This window comes from Manacus vitellinus, unplaced genomic scaffold, assembly GCF_001715985.3.
Source record: "Manacus vitellinus isolate BGI_N305 unplaced genomic scaffold, ASM171598v3 scaffold_0_pilon, whole genome shotgun sequence".
Taxonomy (NCBI): Eukaryota; Metazoa; Chordata; class Aves; order Passeriformes; family Pipridae; genus Manacus; species Manacus vitellinus.
The window spans coordinates 3810943-3828858 of NW_021938789.1; the positions used below are offsets into that span (position 1 = coordinate 3810943).

General features: G+C 39.3%; 1 protein-coding gene across 3 annotated transcripts in view; it reads left to right on the forward strand.

Moving 5' to 3' along the window:
- Positions 1-8437, forward strand: part of DOK7 (docking protein 7) — a 58197-nt gene extending 49760 nt beyond the window's left edge. For 2 of the 3 annotated variants that reach the window (XM_008920918.2, XM_018088950.1), the window contains exons 9-12: positions 650-715; positions 1783-1854; positions 4617-4769; positions 6648-8437. In XM_008920918.2, the coding sequence (XP_008919166.1) occupies positions 650-715; positions 1783-1854; positions 4617-4769; positions 6648-6784 (428 nt within the window). In that variant the 3' untranslated portion in view covers positions 6785-8437. The remainder of the gene's footprint in view (positions 1-649; positions 716-1782; positions 1855-4616; positions 4770-6647) is intronic. The other variant, XM_018088957.1, reaches the window with a different exon arrangement.
- Positions 8438-17916: the final 9479 nt, after the last annotated feature.

Genomic DNA, 17916 nt, shown 5'->3' on the forward strand with positions numbered 1-17916 from the left:
AATGTGTGCCTGTAGACAAAGCACATCCCATGTGTACCACACTGTAGGTTTCTGAGTTGCTAGCTCTTGTTTCCTCAAATTTGCTTAATACTCCACCTGGAACATCTTGGGGATGATCCTGTGCAGGACCAGGCTAAGACTGGGACTCGATGATCCTTGTGGGTCCCTTCCAACTCAGCATATTCTGTGATTCTCTGATTCTATGAATCAGGCTGGGGACAGGAGAGTGGCTGTGCCATCTGGCATGTCTGTGGTAAAGCTTTCCTGGCTGTAACACTGAGAAGGTGTTTCACAAGAACTGCTATGACCTGGATTCGAACCCCATGGAAGCTTAGATCCTTTGTGTACCCTTCCCCTGCTCCAGTTTATGCTTGTCTAAACACAGATGGTGAAGCATGATACAGTTTTTCTCATTCACTTCAATAAGTTTTGGACCCAGTCTGATCAGATTTTAATGAACACTTTAAATTTTGTTGTTGCTAAAGCTATGGATTGCAAAGGCAACTCCCCACTCAGTTACAATGACTTGGAATTCTTAGTGAAATTTTTCTAGTTGTTTCAAAAACATCTACTGAAAATGCTGATGCACAGCAGATACCTAATAATAGCAATAGCTATTTAGAATTTAGAATCTCTGTCTTTAAATAAGGTGGTGCTTCTGTCATGGCAGCTTCTGGGTCTTTGAAAGTGCATAGAGGGCACAGTCTCCAAGCTGGTAAGTAAAAGTGATTATGAGGTATGTGTGTGCATGTAAATTTAAATGAATTTAAACTTAAATTATTTTAAATATCAGAAAATATTGAAGGTAAAGTATGATTTGATTCCCTATTGTAAGGCTTATGTATTTCTTTGGGTTTTTTTTGCTTTGCAGAGTTTTTGTTAGAAAGGCACTGACAGATGGGATAAGTTTAGAAGAGGCAGTGACAGATGAGATAAGTGTCAGAGTATAAGCAGTAATCTTATTCACAGTGGTAAAATGCTGACAGCACCTTAAAAAAGAGCACCCACAAAAAAACCCTCACCTCAGGCCATGAGAAATCCTGTACCCTAACAATTATATGCTGAGAAAAAACACCCACCACATTTAATTATACTTTTTCATGATAATGGAGAAAAAGAACACTGCCAGCAGATAAAATTATGTGTGTTTGTAATACTAAATTAATTACAGTGTGTTCATTCTATGGACATAGCATTTTTGCTTGCCTTGTTTGAACTGGGGTGGAGTCCAAGACCGTGAAGAAGCCTGGGCATATTTTTTCAGCTTAGTGCTCATGAAGGACCAATGATGTTGTGCAACCTGGCTTCTTCTAAAGATGATGATTTGCACTTGGAAAGCCAAGTTATCTTTGGAAGGGCTAGTTTAAGCATTTTCTACAGAGCTTTGTCAGAAATCAAGAAGTTATCCATCATGCTGGAGGTGGAATTTTAACAAGAGTCTTCCAGATGCTCCCAAGATCACCCACTCACTGCTCCCTGATTCACGCATTCAAGATAGCTCTGCTCCCACATCCATGTACAGCAAAACCCACTGTTGACTTCAGTGGCCTTCAGTGTGAATACTTGTAAAAATGTCCTGAAGTTTATTTCCTAGCGTTACATTCATTAGAAAATGCTGGCATCACCACTACAGAAAAGTCAACACTAGCCACTGTTTCTGAGATTATTCTGTATGATTGTTTAGTTTAGACAGTTACAAGTCAAAACCAGAAAATTATAGGTTTTGATTATATTGTACAGAATCCTAAATCCAAAGCCATTAACAGTGTCCCTGTATTCTAGGTCCTAAAGGTGGATATGAGATGCTAACACTTCCTTCAGAACCTGGAACTCCAACTGGCTCTGAGGAACCTGGTGAGTACAGATTTTTGCAGTCAGTTGCATCAGAGGACACTAACACCTCCAGTTTATTTTTCCTTTTTGTTTCTTTTTTTTGTTTGTTTTTGTTTAGATCTCTTTTAAGTGTTTATTTTTGAAGTGTTGCTCTTTGAACTTCAGCTTTATGTGCATTCTCACAAACACACTTTGTGCTGTATTTCTGTGTTATTTATTGTGCATTTCTGAGAACAGTGCCTATATAGGGTAGAAAATATGAACAGCACTTACTAAAAGAAAGGCAGTTTAAAATATAATTTTCTTCTTCCCTCCCCAGTTATACTCTTTCCCTTTCATTTCCCCATCAGGTCAGGGCCACTGAATTTTCAGCTTTACTCTTCTCCTGTTACTTGCTTAACTATCTTTTTTGATTCTTACATTTTCCCCTTTTCTCTTTGAGAAATCATGATATTCTACCAATTCTGTCATATGTAAGCATGCAGAATGTTGTAACCATGCATTTTCATCTGTTTTTCTTTCAAATTCTCCTTTCGCAATGCTCTCAAATATTGGTCTTCTGACCCCTCTTATAAGCATCTTCTGCTTCTATCCACCCAGAACAGACTGCTGAAAGCACTGTCTTTGTCCATGGCTCTCTGTGTGGGCCTTGTTTTCTTAGTAGGAGCTTTTGACTCTTTTGTGCTTTTTAAATAAACCTTTATCTTAAAAAAATATGAGCCAGTTTTTAGTGTCTAACGAGCTTTTGGTTTTTTTCTGAAGGAAAAATGAAATGCAAAGTATTTCTATGCTTACAAAGAAAGCACAGTTTCTATTAAGACAACACTGACTGAACAACAGAAGACTTTTCCTTTCCTTCCATTCCAATTTCCAAACTTTGTTCTTGGTTGTTTTTTTCTTCTTCCCACTTTGAGAAGAATGTTTGGCAGTTGCCAAGGGCTTCTTTTTTTCTGTGTGTTTCTTTTGTTTTTCTTGCACAAAGACCTACCAATTAATACAATATTCTCCATATGTGGCTTTTTAGTTCTCAGGAAAATCCCTTGTTTTGTCTGGATCAGGTATGATATTCAACTTCCTTAAACCTGTCAACTGTTTAGCTCTATAGAGAAGATTACTAGTTTTCATACTAGCCAGCTTTGAGGATGCTTCACTTAAGCTCCTGCTACATCACTTTAACAGCGTACAGAAAGACTCCAAAAATTAACTTTTCCTTCATGGCTGTTCATGACTCTGTATTAGCCCTTAAGGTTGTCATTTGCTTATAACTTCTAACTATTTGTGATGCAGGTTCTCAGTGGTATGATTCTGCTAAATTCCTTTTGGCACAGCCAGGCTAAATTCCTTTGAAATATTTTAGACAGAATAATTTCTGCGAATGATGTTTAATGAAGATATAAAAATCTCTTCTGTTTGATTCTGCATTGATTTTGCCATTTTTTCCCTAACATCTGGCTTTGGAACAACAGCTTGAAGTCTGGCTGTCAGAAAACTATTTGTAAACTTTGTGGATGTTCCTAAATTTTCTTTATGAAAATCTGTGGGAAAATTGGCCAACTTTGCAGGCTTTAAAATTTTTGGACTGCATAGTAGACTCCTTTGATTTAGACAGCTTAAGCCTGGGGAGATTCCATTATGCTGGAACATGCCCTTACTGTTGCCTAACTTTGTATGAACTATCTCTGCTATTCTTAATACTTCCAAGGAGATGAAAAAGTTTCTCTCAATGATTATTCATGGCTGTTGTTGTTTGGATGTAAGAAGTCATTCTTCCCTATGGTCTAAAATGGCTTGATATTCTACTGCTTTTCCACTCACATCCCAGTAGTGTCTAAACAGCAAAAGAGAAAAGCAGCAGTTTGGACAAACAAAGTTTTGAGATGAGTTTTATGTGGGAACAAGGAAGGGCTTAATGGGAGAACTTCATGGAAAGGGAGAACCTGAAAGTGATACTATTTTTCCTCTGCACTTCTTTGTCTTCAGCTGGCTTAAGAGCAGAAAGCATTTAAGGGTAAGGACTCCAACTGGACTGGACTGGCAGACAAGATTAGAATAACTGAAAGTAGGGCTTGAAGAGGTCTTTAGAATTAATCCAATAAACAAAAAAAGTTGTCTCTAAGTCAAAATCACTTTATAGGAGCTATTTCCTGGTAGGTGTTAATCTGTGTCTTTTTTAGAAATTTCTAGAAAACTGTGGAATTTGCTCTAGTGTTCTTATGTGTTTTCCTGCAATGAAAGTCTTATATTACGTGGTCTGTCCCTACTTGACATAATTCCTGTCTTTTGCAATTCAGTACAGGAAAGCAGCCAACATTGTCTCCTCAAGCTTGCTTTCCCTTTACTTGAAATAGTTCTTCAGTTCCTTTTTTGGGATATGCTTTTTGAACCTCTAGTGATTTTGGTTGCTGTCTTGCAGATGATGTAGTAGTTTGCATCTTCCTCGAACAGATCACTTCATATAAAGCTTCACTAACCTAAGTGAAACCTTACGAGATAGTGCTGCACATGTTGCTGTTATTGGGAAATGTCTGCATAGTGTTTATTTTCTGCCAAAACACAGCAAGATCCTGATCTGTGGTCTTCTGCATAGATCCTGACTTGATCAGTGTGTCTCAGGATCTTTTAGGAATAAACTGTAGTCTTCTCATGCCCCATCTACCACTGAGGAATGTACTGCTTGGCAAGCAGAGTTATTGCTGCTCAATGTTTTCTTTCAGTGTGTTTTTGTATGAAATAGATAATTAGTCATTGCAAATAGATCTGTTATAACATGTTATTTATTTTAGAAGGGGCAGTAGGTTATTCAGCTGATGTCCCTACATCAGATCGACCCCACAGTGAGACAGCTACCTATGTTAATATTCCTGTCAGCCCTACTTCCAAAAAACAGCTTCATTACATGGAACTGGAACTTCAAGAACCTAGCACAAGCATAAGAGGTAAGGAAGTCTACAATATTATTTAAACAGCAAAGGATACAGTAATGCAGAACATATGGGGCATGGGGAATCCTAATTTCATATAAGGAGAAGCTGAGGGAGCTGGGGCTGTTTAGCCTGGAGAAGAGGCTCAGGGGAGACCTCATCACTCACTATAACTACCTGAAAAGAGATTGTAGCCAGGTGGGGGTTGATATCTTCTCCCAGGTAACCAGCAACAGGATAAGAGGACACAGTGCCAACTTTTGCTAGGGGAGGTTTAGGTTGGACATCAGGAAGAATTTCTGCACTGAAAGAGTAGTCAGGCACTGGAGGTCTTTTCCAACCTTAATGACTCAATAATCTACCCACAGGCTTTTGCTAACCGGTAGTTGAACTCTGGTATGTTTGTGAGGCAGTTCTTTTAATTGGCATCTTTTTTTTGGGAAAGATTTTTGAGTAATGGTGTTCTATAAGATGTTGCATCCCTCTGACAGGTGCATTGTATATGTGCTCCTTCTCAAGTGAACATTTCTATGTCTGTGGAGTTTGAAAGACAGTAATTTGCTTGTGTTCTCAAGGTTTTCACCCCACGTATTAGGACTAAACTTACTTAAGTTTTCTTGCTTGGCTTCAGAAATGGGACTGTGGGTGTAGCTGTACAGCTTGCTCCTGAAGACACTCTGGAGCCATGCAGCAAATGATTAAGAACAGAACACAGCACTCTTCTGTCTGCTGTCCATGAGGATGTTTGAAAGTGCTACAAAGAGAAAGCTAGCCCAATTATCTGATTTTTTTAAAAATACTTTGGATTGGGTATTTTACTTCTAATGCTTACCTTGAACAATTAGTACATAAGCATGCAATATATCTACCGTATATTGACATTTAGAGATGCAGTCCTTGTTACAGAAAGCATCTAATCAGAATCTGGCATTTAATTGCTCACATTTGGTATTGATGGTTTTTCCATCTATAGTTTCCAGCTATTAAGATTTTAGCTTTTATACTTTTAAATTCAGCAATTTTATAAACTTTGAAATGCTAGGATTTTTCCCATTGGGTTTTTTTTTTAAACGTTTATATGGTTTTAGTTAAGTAATTCTAAACTTCTCTCAGACTTAAAAGTAGTTCTCCTGTTGAAATATTTTATCTTCATTTTAAAGACAATGAACCAAGGCATTAAGAATGAAGAGTCAAATTCCATAAACTTTCCTAAATGTCAACCACCCTCTCAAGCTCAAATGGTGTAACTTTGAAGGTGCCTTTAATGACCATAAATACTTTATTTTTTTCGTATTAGAGTTTTCCCAGCCTGCAGCCTGTATGTCTGCACCTATACAGAACTATTTTACTCTAGAGAAGACTGAGCAGCTTTTATCTCCCCCCCCCCCATTGCCAAAAAATGAACTAAAGTGTCATTCTGGTTGAGGCTGAAGGTGGTTGCTCTGGTAAATGTTCACAGGATGCCTAATCCATCCAAAGAACTCTGCCAACTGCCACAAATGTTTTCTGTTCAAATACCAGATGTTGTTCATTTACTGACTAGTAGCTTGGTGATGAAACCTCATAGAAGTGGGAATGCTGAGTTCAACTTTGTCATTTACTAGGAGTAGTAGGAATGGAGATTTGAACCTGGGGCAGAAATGCGAGTGGGTTCATTTGTGTTTATTTGAAGAAAACCCGATAGCTGAAATATGTAGATATACAAAGCACCTCAAAAAGCCTTGTTTAGCTATGGTTATAATCTTACTCGCTTTACACAGCTTGCTTTAAGACCAGGCCAAGATCATCCAGGAAATCAGTGGAAGAAGTGTCTCAGTACTTAACCCTGTGCCAGTTTTACCCAGGAATATATGAGGGGCAGAGTCTTTTACAGGGTTTCATTTGATGTTTCAGGGAGTGGATCATCCCGATATGCACAGATTGACATTGCAGCCACCGAGACAGCCCACAAAGTGGGGACACAGCACGCCCAGTGCCGGGAGGAACGTTTGCAGGAGCTGGAGCAGAAGAAGAAAGGGGCTCAGCAGTGACCTGTCTAGGAAAGAACTTTTTGCTCACCACAAATTGATACTAATTCATCTTCCAAAAGATTCACACTAATTGTAAGAAATAGTCACACAAAATGCTGCCATTGCTTCTTGCATTTATACCAGATTCATTCCAATATCTTGATTCCTAATTGGAAAGCTGGTAGCATGAGGGGTGTGTTTGGTCTTTCTTTTTATTTTAATTTGGTTGTAGAGTCCAGATTTTTTTTTTTCATATGCAATGACATATGTAAGTTACCTTTTTCTATAATTCTAAAATCATAGAGAACCTGGAACCAATTTCAGTGTTTATTAAATGGTGGCATTTTCTTTAAAAATAAAGAAATTGAATGTGTGTAGATAAGAGAATGTGAAAGTGTGTGTGGTAAGTGTGCACATATGTTTGCATATGTGCACATGTATGTATGTAAACACACATTACTGATAAAATATATGTATATATCTGAGTGTATAAAACATGTAAAACTTCTATTAATATATTAATGGACTCTTACAAAAGCAAGAAAATCCAGTGCCTACTTTTTTGCAGGCACAATTTTGTTCAATTTATATGCTTATTTATGGACATGCTTAACTTTACTTATGGATAATTCAGCTTTATACCTCATCAAGAATCCTGCAGCTTTGGCTAAAGTTGCTCAGATTTAAAAGCTGTAGTGTCAGGGATGCATATGTGTATGCATACAGAAAAGAGCACACAAACAAGTTATTTAATTATATCTATAAGCCACAGTAATGTGAAGGGCCATTTTGGGTGCTTCTGTTCTTGAAAACCCTAGATCAAACCATAAGTTTGATTTCATAGCTGCTGAGTACCTGTAATACTTAGCAATTTTTCTGGAGTGGAACATATGTATCCCTTTGAAAATCATGCCTCAGGCTTCTCAGATAGAATATTTTAAAATCAGGGTATTAAAAAGAAACATTCACATTTGAAAACTGAGTCCTTTATATCACAACCCCTATCCTGAATGTCAACCAGCATCAAAAGCAGAGCATCCACATTACATCTAAAAATTTCATTGAATAATTCTCTGCTGTCCCTAAAAACATAAAACCAGTTCTATGTAAGAGGATGATGTTTCCAGAGATGCTACAGAATTGAGGCACAACAGGATGTTATCTTGTAAAATAGGTTTAACCACAAGTCTGTGGCATCCTGCTTTTGTACAGTTAGGCTGTATGATTCAAAACCTGTTTTCCCATGTATGATTCAAAACCTGGTTTCCCATGTTGCATTGCCTATGTAATTCTTCTGTTATTTTTATTTGTCCTGGTATAAAATGTTATTTAAATAAAATGTTATTTAAACAAAATGTTATATAAAATGTTATGGCAGTGACACTAGACTAACAAGGAAGTGTACTTATGAAGAAAACAATTTTTTTTTCTGATAATATATCAGCTTTGGCTTCCAGACATTACCAGGAATGATATCCTGGGTATTATGATTTTTTGACTGTGTCTTCATAAGATCCAATATCACAGCCAAATTTTTAGATATACGTCATAATTTATACTGGTGACTGGAAGTTTTGTGCCAGTGAGGGTTTCACTAAATGACTTAGGATAAGAGATGGGTGTTTGTTTTTGAGGCAGAATTTAACCTATAAATTTATTTGACTGTAGCCTCAATACTAATGTAAAATATCAGAAATCTCTCAAATAAAAAATATGTGTTTGAGAGTTGACAATTTCCATTCTCATCTGTCCTGTGCTCAGATGTATATTTCTGTTAATCCACTTTGCTTATTTCTGAAGGGAAAGGAAAAGAAGCATTTCTTATGAGATTCTAGGTTTAAAAGATTTTTCTTATTTGACAAGTGAACGGGGGTGATCTACTTTGTAAACACATGCTCAGTATAGCTTGAATGGCCTGGGCTTCCTGGGGTCAGGTTTATTTAAACTGGACTGTTCTTCAGTCAAGGATCCTCCACTGGAGGACTTGCAAAGTTAAATCTCTTGCTATGTGCCTATTTATATTTAATATTTAAAATGCGCATACCTTCCCTGATGCATTGAAATGCAGTGTTTTCCATGACAATATATAATGAAACTACAATATTTCTGTTGTAAAAATCTGTTTACCAGGAGAATATATTACCTAGGGTCTCTGCAAAGGCTGTCTTTCTGTGCGTTGATCAGAACTGTTTGCACTGAATCTGGGACTTGTAGCATGGGTAAGGATTTGACACAATAGTAAAGGTCATCAAGTTGCTGCTGGCCTCACAGAGGAATCACAGTTTGAAAAAAAATGCTTTTTGGGTTGAAAAGAGGCTTTGAATTTGTGCATGCACATGGTTCTCTGTGTACATGTGTTTGGGTATGTCATAGTAACTTCAACTAGGAATAGCTAGATGGTTGTATATAAATTTGCACTAATAGCCTTTGTTAATGTCAACTCAATTATCCTATGAGGCTTTCCACAAATGAAGTATTTTACTTTTTAGGCTTCTGTTTCTTTTTTTTTTGTATGTAGGAGGCTGAAGCAGAAGGAGAAACCATAGTGTTGCAGCTATCAAAAACTGGTTAGTTCTTCTGCTAGTGCCTCCCTGTCAAGTTACAGGGTTGGCATTTCTGTTGGAGAAATTAGAGCTTTCTCATTTGAACAACAGGAGGTCACAGAAATAGAAAACCTTTTTCCTAAATATGTAAAATCACCTGACTTCAACTTCCACTAGCAAACTGAGGACAATGGAAATCAAACCATAATCCTATGAGCAGACTTGTGCTCACCGTGTAGCTTCCATGGGTTAACTCTAGTACTGCTGTTAATGTCCAAATAGTGAGGGGTTTATGCACACACCTTGCATACAACTTGTGCACAAGTGATCTAAAATATAGTTTGTGACTACTATAGGATGGTTCCAGATTCAGAGCTCTTTGTAAAAAACCCCAAAATATCTCCCAGATTTTGAGATAAATGAGACTTATAACTCTAATGATAAAAAGATGGATTTGCTTGTTTTTGATTTAGCATTCTATCAGAGTCAGATCTCCTCCCGCTCTTACCAGGAATTAATTACCAGAAGAACAAAACAATGTGATGTAGCTGATACTTCTGTAAGATGTTCTTGAAGTACATTAACATGGCAGAATTGCTCTTGGTGACATGACAACAAGCCGTCAGCAAGAGCAGTGTTTGGGCATAAGCATTAGTGTGCTGTGTATGTACCTCTTTCTTTCTGATGGACCTACTCAGTAGGTTGGCACCAAATGTAACTACTGCATCAGTGAGGTTTATGGCATTGTTCGTAGCTGTTATGGTGCATTTTTATATGCAAGTGTCTGGGTGATGGAATTTCTCCAAGGTAATGGAGGGCTAGAGTTTGGAGGCATTTAATTGCCCAACAATGCAAATAGTCGTCTGGGTTTTAATAGCACTCCCGACACCTAATTGTGGAAAATGCCAGTAGGTGTCTTTAGGCATGTAAATATTTGTGAAAATCTGCCCTGAGAGTTGTTTTTAGCAAATGTCTTGGAAAAATTCCTCATTTTTCCTCTCTGCTTTAAACAAAGCAGTTTTAAATCAGTGTCCCTTGTAAAGCTATACTTGAATTATGAGTGATTACACTTTTTTGTGAGATGCTGAAACATGCACCCTTTGGTAAACTCCTCTTCTGGTTTGTCTGGGATAGCACACATACTTGCTAAAATAACCGTGGGAGGAATACACAGAATTTCATGAGTTACTGTAAAAATTATGAATTTTTTTTCAGATGACAGTGCTGTTTTATTTTTGTATCACCTTTTCTCTGGGGAGATCCTCAGCTCTCATTCGACCAGTCATACAAACCGTGTTTTGCAATTTAGCTTGAAAGGAAAAGTTAATTTAACACCATGCAGCAATAGGAACAAGCAAAGCAGAGTAAGGATGGGAGAGTTAGTAGTTATTAAAAAGAAGTTTGTAAGGAGCAGGTCTGCAAACATTGTCTTTTCAGTGTAGGTGAATATTAAGTGCCATTTTTCTAAAATTTATATGGGTTCTCATGGATTCAATTTTATGCTTTCCCCTGACCAGCTGCATCAGCTGAATGGTCACAAATCCATGAGGCCTGGTGGGATTCATCCCAGAGTGCTGGAGGAGCCAGCAGATGTTATAGCAGGACCCCTTTCAATCATCTGCCAAAGGTCTTGGGCATCTGGGGAGGATCCTGATGACTGGAAGCTAGCCAGTGTTATTCCAGTATACAAAAAGGGCATAAGGGAAGACCCAGAGAACTACACACCTGTTAGTCTAACCTCAGTTTCTGGAAAGATTATGGACAGGATCATGCTGAGTACAATTGAAAGGCATTTAATGAACAATGCACTCATCAGCCTCAGTAAACATAGGTTCATATAATTTGATATCCTTCTGCAATAAGGTCACCTGCTCCAGGATGAAGAGAAGGTGGTAGATGTAGGTTTTGTTGCTTTCAGTAAGGCTTTTGATACTTTCCTCACAGCATCCTTCTGGACAAGTTTTCCAGAGCAGGTTCATGGTGTGCTGGGTGAAGTACTGGCTGAAGGGCAGAGCTCAAAGGGTTGTGGTGAATTGGACTAGATCTGTCTGGTGCCCAGTCACCAGTGGCTTCCTCAGGGCTCAATCCTAGGGCCGGTTCTGGTCGATAAGTTTATCAACAATCTGGATACAGGAGTGAATGCCCCATTAGAAGGTTTGCTGATGACACCAAATGGGGGGATGCTGTTGAGCCTCTTGAGGGACAGGAGGCCTTGCAGAGGGATCTAGATAGATCGGAGCATTGGGCCATGATTAATGGGATGAAATTTAACATGTCCATAGCCAGATTCTGTGCCTAGAATGGGGTAACACTGGGCATGAGTATAAATGGGGAGAGGAGCAGCTGGAGAGCAGGAAGGATCTGGGGGTGCTGGCCAACAGCAGCTCAGTGTGAGTCAGCAGTGAGCCCTGGCAGCCCAGAAGGAAAACCCCATCCTGGGATGCATCAAACACAGCATGACCAACTGGGCAGAAGAGGTGACCTGTACTCAACGTTGGTACAGCCTCACCTCGAGTGCTGTGTGTGGTACTGGGCCCCACAACTTAAAAAGTAAGGGAAGGTCCCTGAATGCATCCAGAAAAGAACAACAAAGCTGGAGAAAGGAGTGGAATGCCTGTGCTTTGAGGGGTGGCTGAGGACACTGGGTTTGTGTTGTTTGAAGCAAAAGAGGCTGAGGGGCGACCTCATTGCTCTCTATAGGTTCCTGAGGACAGGAAGCAGAGAGGAAGATGCTCTTCTCCCTGGTACCCAGTGATAGGATGTGCTGGAATGGTTCAAAGATGCTCCAGGAGATGTTTAGATTGGACATTAGGAAGCATTTCTTTACCAAGAGGGTGGTCAAACAGTGGAACAGGCTTCCCAGAAAGGCAGTTAATGTCCCAAGCCTGTCAATACTTAAGAGGCACTCAGGCAATGTCCTTAATAACGTGCTTTAACTTTTGGTCAGTCCTGAATTTGTCAGGCAGTGCAATTAGATGGTTGATGTAGCTCCCTTCCAACTAAAATATAATATTCTATTTCTATTTTTTCTATTTCTTCTTATTCTATTCTATCCCATGCCATCCTAAAGATGACAGGCTTCAGGGAAGCCTCACTCTGAGGCTTAGGGCAATGATATCAGTTGGTTACTAATCAGTTGCTTATAAGTTTTCTCTGAAAGGCTGGAATATATGTGACAGGATAATACATGTAATTCTTCTCCTGGATTCTGATACAATAAATAGATTTATAAGATGGTGAGCAAGTTTAGGAAAGTGCAAGTGACACGTAAACTTTGCATTTAGTAAAAACTTGAGGTTGAGTGAACTTTAAAGCTTATGAGCTTTCAAACATTTCCCTGCATCAGAGCATCTAGAAATAATTCAAATTTATTATCCCACTGTGTACACAGAGGCGTATGTAACATCACCATTTTACTGAAATAACATGTGTCAACTTATTTGAGAAATGTGCAGTGTGGGGGGCGGGATCAAAAGCAGATTTAGTATGACAGTAATTTGTCTCTACATTACATTATACTCTTGTGAAATCCTTAAAAAGAAAAATAAATAAATAAAAAACCCCTAGCATCTGCTATTGTATAAGTTAAATTTTACTTATCTGTGGGCTGAGCTGGAAATTTATGGACCTTTCGTATCCAGAAAATAGAGCATATTGAATGTTCAGAAAGGAACCTTTCCTTTGGATACTGAAGTTTTATTATGTAATGAATCACTCAGATTCCTCACTCCCCGTGTCTCTGCCACATTTGGAGGATGTACCCCATGGCCTGCCTTTGGCTGCTATAACACTTTGTCCTTTTACTACCAACAACCAGTAGTACTAGACACAAATTGGGAAGCACAGGAAAAAGTCTTACTGGGAATTTCATGAAATAGGTAGGTGTCAGCAACGAGCCAGAAAGCAGCAGTTGTCCTTTGCCAGCTATTACACTGACAGAAGGGCAGCACCAGAAGAGTGTATGTGTCTGTAAAATGCAGTTTGTGCCAGTGTTGGAGATCTGCTGGCATTGTACAAGTGTGGTTTATAGCAAGGAAGTAGTTTCCTTGAAAAGACTGAAATTGAGGCTGTGTCCTTATTCACATAGATGATGTGCTGGTACTGCCTCCACCAGGAATGGAATAAAACATCAGTATGATTAAAGGCTGGAGTCTTCTCTAAAGAGGCAGACTGCCATGCTCCATGTATGATGGTGTGTCTCATTATCCTGGTGTCATGTCATGCAAACGGTTCAGGCCTGTACTGAATACACAGTCTAGACCTTGGACAGAATTATCCTCCATGTCTGCTTTTTTCTCCTCTGTGGAAAGTATATGAAAGCTTAGTAAGTAATTTGGATGAAGGATGGTGAGAGCTGGGCCATGCTATGAAACAAAAGAGCACCCTGACCTGATGTGAAGGTGCACCTAGTTCTCCATTCAGCTATGCTGGTGTCATTTACAGTGGCTGGGATATTTGATAGAGATGGATCAGGTCTACTGAAAGCCCAGGAACTGGTCTTAGATTAACTTTTGCTGTCTGTCTATTTTATGGTGAATGCATGATACTAGTAACCACAAGTGAGAGCTGTGAGGATGCATTTCCTGTGGTGACTGGACTTGAAGCCCCAGGTGTGCTGCTTTGGAGTTTGCAGACACTAGATGCTCTTCAGCGTGTCTACCTCTGTCCAAACCCTCCTTTACAGTGGCGACATTTAACATGGTCAGGCCCCCTCATTGCTGTCCTTCTGGTTGGGGAGCTGTCAAGGTGCAGGTTACAGCCTGCAGCTGGCCATGTCTTCAGTTTGGACTGTGATGGGAACCCTGTCCCTCTGTCCATCAGCCCTGAGCAGTGTGGGAAGAGCCACACTACCTTCCTCTGCTCTCAGTCTCTGCTGTAAGTGGTCAAAGCTGAACTGGGTGAGTCGCTCTGTTCCTTGGTTTGAAGGAGCTGCAGAGAATTCATATTTATTCTCAATGTATGTTTCTGGCTAAACATGCTCACTTCTGCTTCTTCTGTGATCCCAGACACATACTGTGGCAATACTTTGGACTTCTGACTGTCCTAGTTGGTTACATTGGCTATTTTTTTCTTTCAAAATTTCAAACAATTCATAAAACATCTCTGGAAAACAGTGTTCTTATTCTGAATTAATAACAAATCATAAAGGAAAATTTTGTTTTGCAGCTCTGCAGAGAATGAGGGTCCATTAGTACAAGACCTGAAACAACTGATCAGTGGTAAGGGTTTAGTGATACCAGCAAACTGAGGCTAATGCTAGCATTGCCTAAGACATATGCATCCCAGATAGATCATGGTTATTAGCTGCTCAAAGAAAGGCTTGGAGAAAGCTAACTGGAGTCTTCCAGGCTGCAGTTACCAGTGTGGAAGGTGTTCAGACTGTTGGAATGTGGGTTTTGTGTAAGAATCTGTGTCAGTTCAGTACAGATTAGGAAAAAGGTATAATCTGAAAAATTCCTACCAAAACAGGGAGAAATTTGCTGCATTTCCCAGTACCAGCAGTCTGCTCTTGAACCAAAAAGAGCGGTATCCCTTGATTCCTAAGCTTTTGCCATGGCACACTCATCTTTGAGAGATGTCACTTTTTGCACATAATTCTTACTCTTCTTCTGTTTTCTTGAACTTCAAAATAGAACAATTAAAGGGACACCCATGGCCCCAGGAACTGGTATGAATGAAGACTCTTTACACTGTGACTGGGCATATTTGGAATTGCAAACTTGAGTCCCAGAACCTGGAACCTAATCGGCTGGAAAACAGACTCCCCACTGAAGGACCATTTAGTTAATGGTTTTGGTTCAGATGTCTTCTTAAATTAGAAACTGAGATTTGAATTTTGCAGTTGGACTAATGGATCCAATGCCAGGCATTGCAAATTACTGGTTTTCATACTCAGATTTTCAGTTCTTGGTGTGTTTATTCTTAAAATAGTGCAGCTCTCTTCTCTCTTTAAACTGCCTGGAAAATTATAACTGTAGAACATTAAATACCATTTTATTTTAGTAGGAGGCTTATTTCAAAGTGATTCAACACTCACTTTGCCTATAGAAATAACCATGTTAAAGTTACCATAGACCAGTTATTGAGAGGCAACCTTTGAGACTGAAATGGTTAGTTTTATTAAAATGGATGTGTGCAGCTTTCTGATAAATTAACACATCAGTGAAGGAGCAAAGTTCACATGTTAAGCATTAATGTCTGTGTACTGTTTTCTTTTTGATTTAGCAGAGTGCTCTTTTGTTGAGCAGTGGGAAATTACACGAAGGTTTGGATATGAAAGTGTGTTAAGGGCTATTGATAAAAGCATTTGGGTTGCAATCACTGCTGTACCAAATACAGTTCAACTTGAAATATTTGCTGTGGAGGAAAGTTTATGAATTTCTTTTGGCTCTACTGGACAGATTTTATGAATGCTTCTATTTTATGCCTCTGGCTACCAGTAAAAGAAATCCATACAGTCTTTTTTTCTCTATAGGTTAACATCCTGCTTCCCCATAGGTGCTATATGAATGGCCTGAAATACATGTCAACTGTCTGTTGTATTAGGAAATGTTGTTTTGGTATTTAGAAGCAGTTTGTTAGATAACATAATGCATATAGAAAATGCAGCACTCCATTCTCAGTTACTAAGGTAGGTCTGTTTGTATTGAAAGTAACAATCTATTCTATTTACTGACTTTTATTTAATTACTTTATTTCTTCTATTCTCACAAATACTATGGAAAGAAAAACTGCATTTAAATATTATTTTGAAACTGCCTGTTTACTACTTACTAGTAGATTTTTGTATGTGAAATGGCACCTATAAAAAAAACCAACAGGCTGAAACCTTCTCTGAAGTGGCACCAAATGATGGCAGGGAAGGGCTGTGGATGATGAGTATGTTTGGCATGAAACATATGAACTGTGCTTTATCTCTGGCTGGGTTAGCCCAGAGCTGAACACTGTACTTGGGTTGGCCCTGGGTTAGGGCCTGAAGAGGAGCTCTCAGCAGCCTGGCTCCCAGTGCAAGGCTCTGGTTCTGGGCACTGTGGCACGCTGGATCCTGGCTGGGGACCTACATTCTTTCATGGGGTGTAACTAACTGCACTAGTTCACCTGGACCCATATGTTGAATAAATGGCAGAACTGAAAATATGGTGTGTTAGGGCCCCTTCAGCTCCCTTTAGGGTCAATGGGGTGAGATGGCTGCTGAAGTGAAGCTGCAGACCCTGAGCTGGGATTAAGGCAGCAGCCACTGAGATGTGCCTCCTGTCCTTGAACTGGTATTCAGTCAGGGCTTGAAGCCCTTCTGAGGCCCTGCTAAATGCTCAGCCAAGATGAGTTGTCAAGGCAGCCACGTTCTGGAAGCTAAGCTGGTTTCTCTGTCTCTTGCTTTCTATCACCTTCTGTGCAAAAGCTCTGTTAACCCTGGCTTGAGGGAACTCCACAGAGAGAGCTGGGCACACAGCAAGCAGGAGAGCCCAGCCAAGGATCCTGCTTCCACCAGCTCTCGAGCACCGAGATCCCCATCTGCAGCAATTGGATCTGAAAAGGCACATGGTAACTCAGCTCACAAAATGTAAATGATCTCTACTTGGTGAATTTAAATACTCTTGCTATTGTGGATCTATCAGGCATCAGGATCCCTTGGGAGGCAGAGATTGTTGGAGCAGTACATCTACTGTAGTGCTGTTCCTTGTCTTGGTAGAATGATGCCATCTTAGCTGTTGTACTAACATGTAGGTTGTGCTTATTTTAAGAAAGACTTGGTTATTTCTGTTGTATTTAATGCCTTAAGTATTTATTTTCCTCTCATTTCCACCCCCAAACTTTTTAACAAATAAAATCTGTCCTACTTCTAGTCACTGACATGTTTACTTAAATTGAGGTTGTTTTTCAGGGCAGAATTTGACTAACTGCATAAAATATTAAATTTTCTGATTTTTTTTTTCTCCTAACAAATGCAGTTCTTTCCTCCCTCTTTTGGTCCCACTTTTGTACTTCAAATTGTTTCTCAGAGTGGTTTGAAAAATTTGGTAATTTAAATAATTGCAAAAGGATCAGATAAAATACCTATCAAGGAAGATAAGGTTCAACCACTGTTTAAAAGCTGTTAGTTCTTTCCTTTTCAGATGCCTCTTCTGTGCAGTCTCACCTATGAACTCCATTTTCACCTCTCATGGGGTACAGGACTGTAGTATGTGTATTTCATTCATACCATTTTTCTTTGCTTTGAATTTTTGTTGCTATTTACAGAAACACAACAGTGGTGACTCAAGTTACTTTTTAATCTTTAATGTCTCAAACACTACCCACTCTTGTTATTTTGGCCATATGAATTGTCTTTGGAGGCTTAAAAACTGAAATAATTAACTGACTTGTACACACGTTGTTGTGTGTGAGGTGCAGGTTATAGAAACTAGAGTGAAATCAGACTTTACACCTCACTAGCCTGTACACTACTCTGTCCCCAAATCTCAAAATCAGGGAAAGCCCCAAGGAGTCTTGACAGGAATGGAGACTATTCCTCATGTCTTCCCTAGGCTGTTGTAGACTCTACCTCAGCCACAGACTATTTCAGGGAGAAGTTGGATGCAGGGGCAGCAAAAGCCTTTATATTTTTTTTCT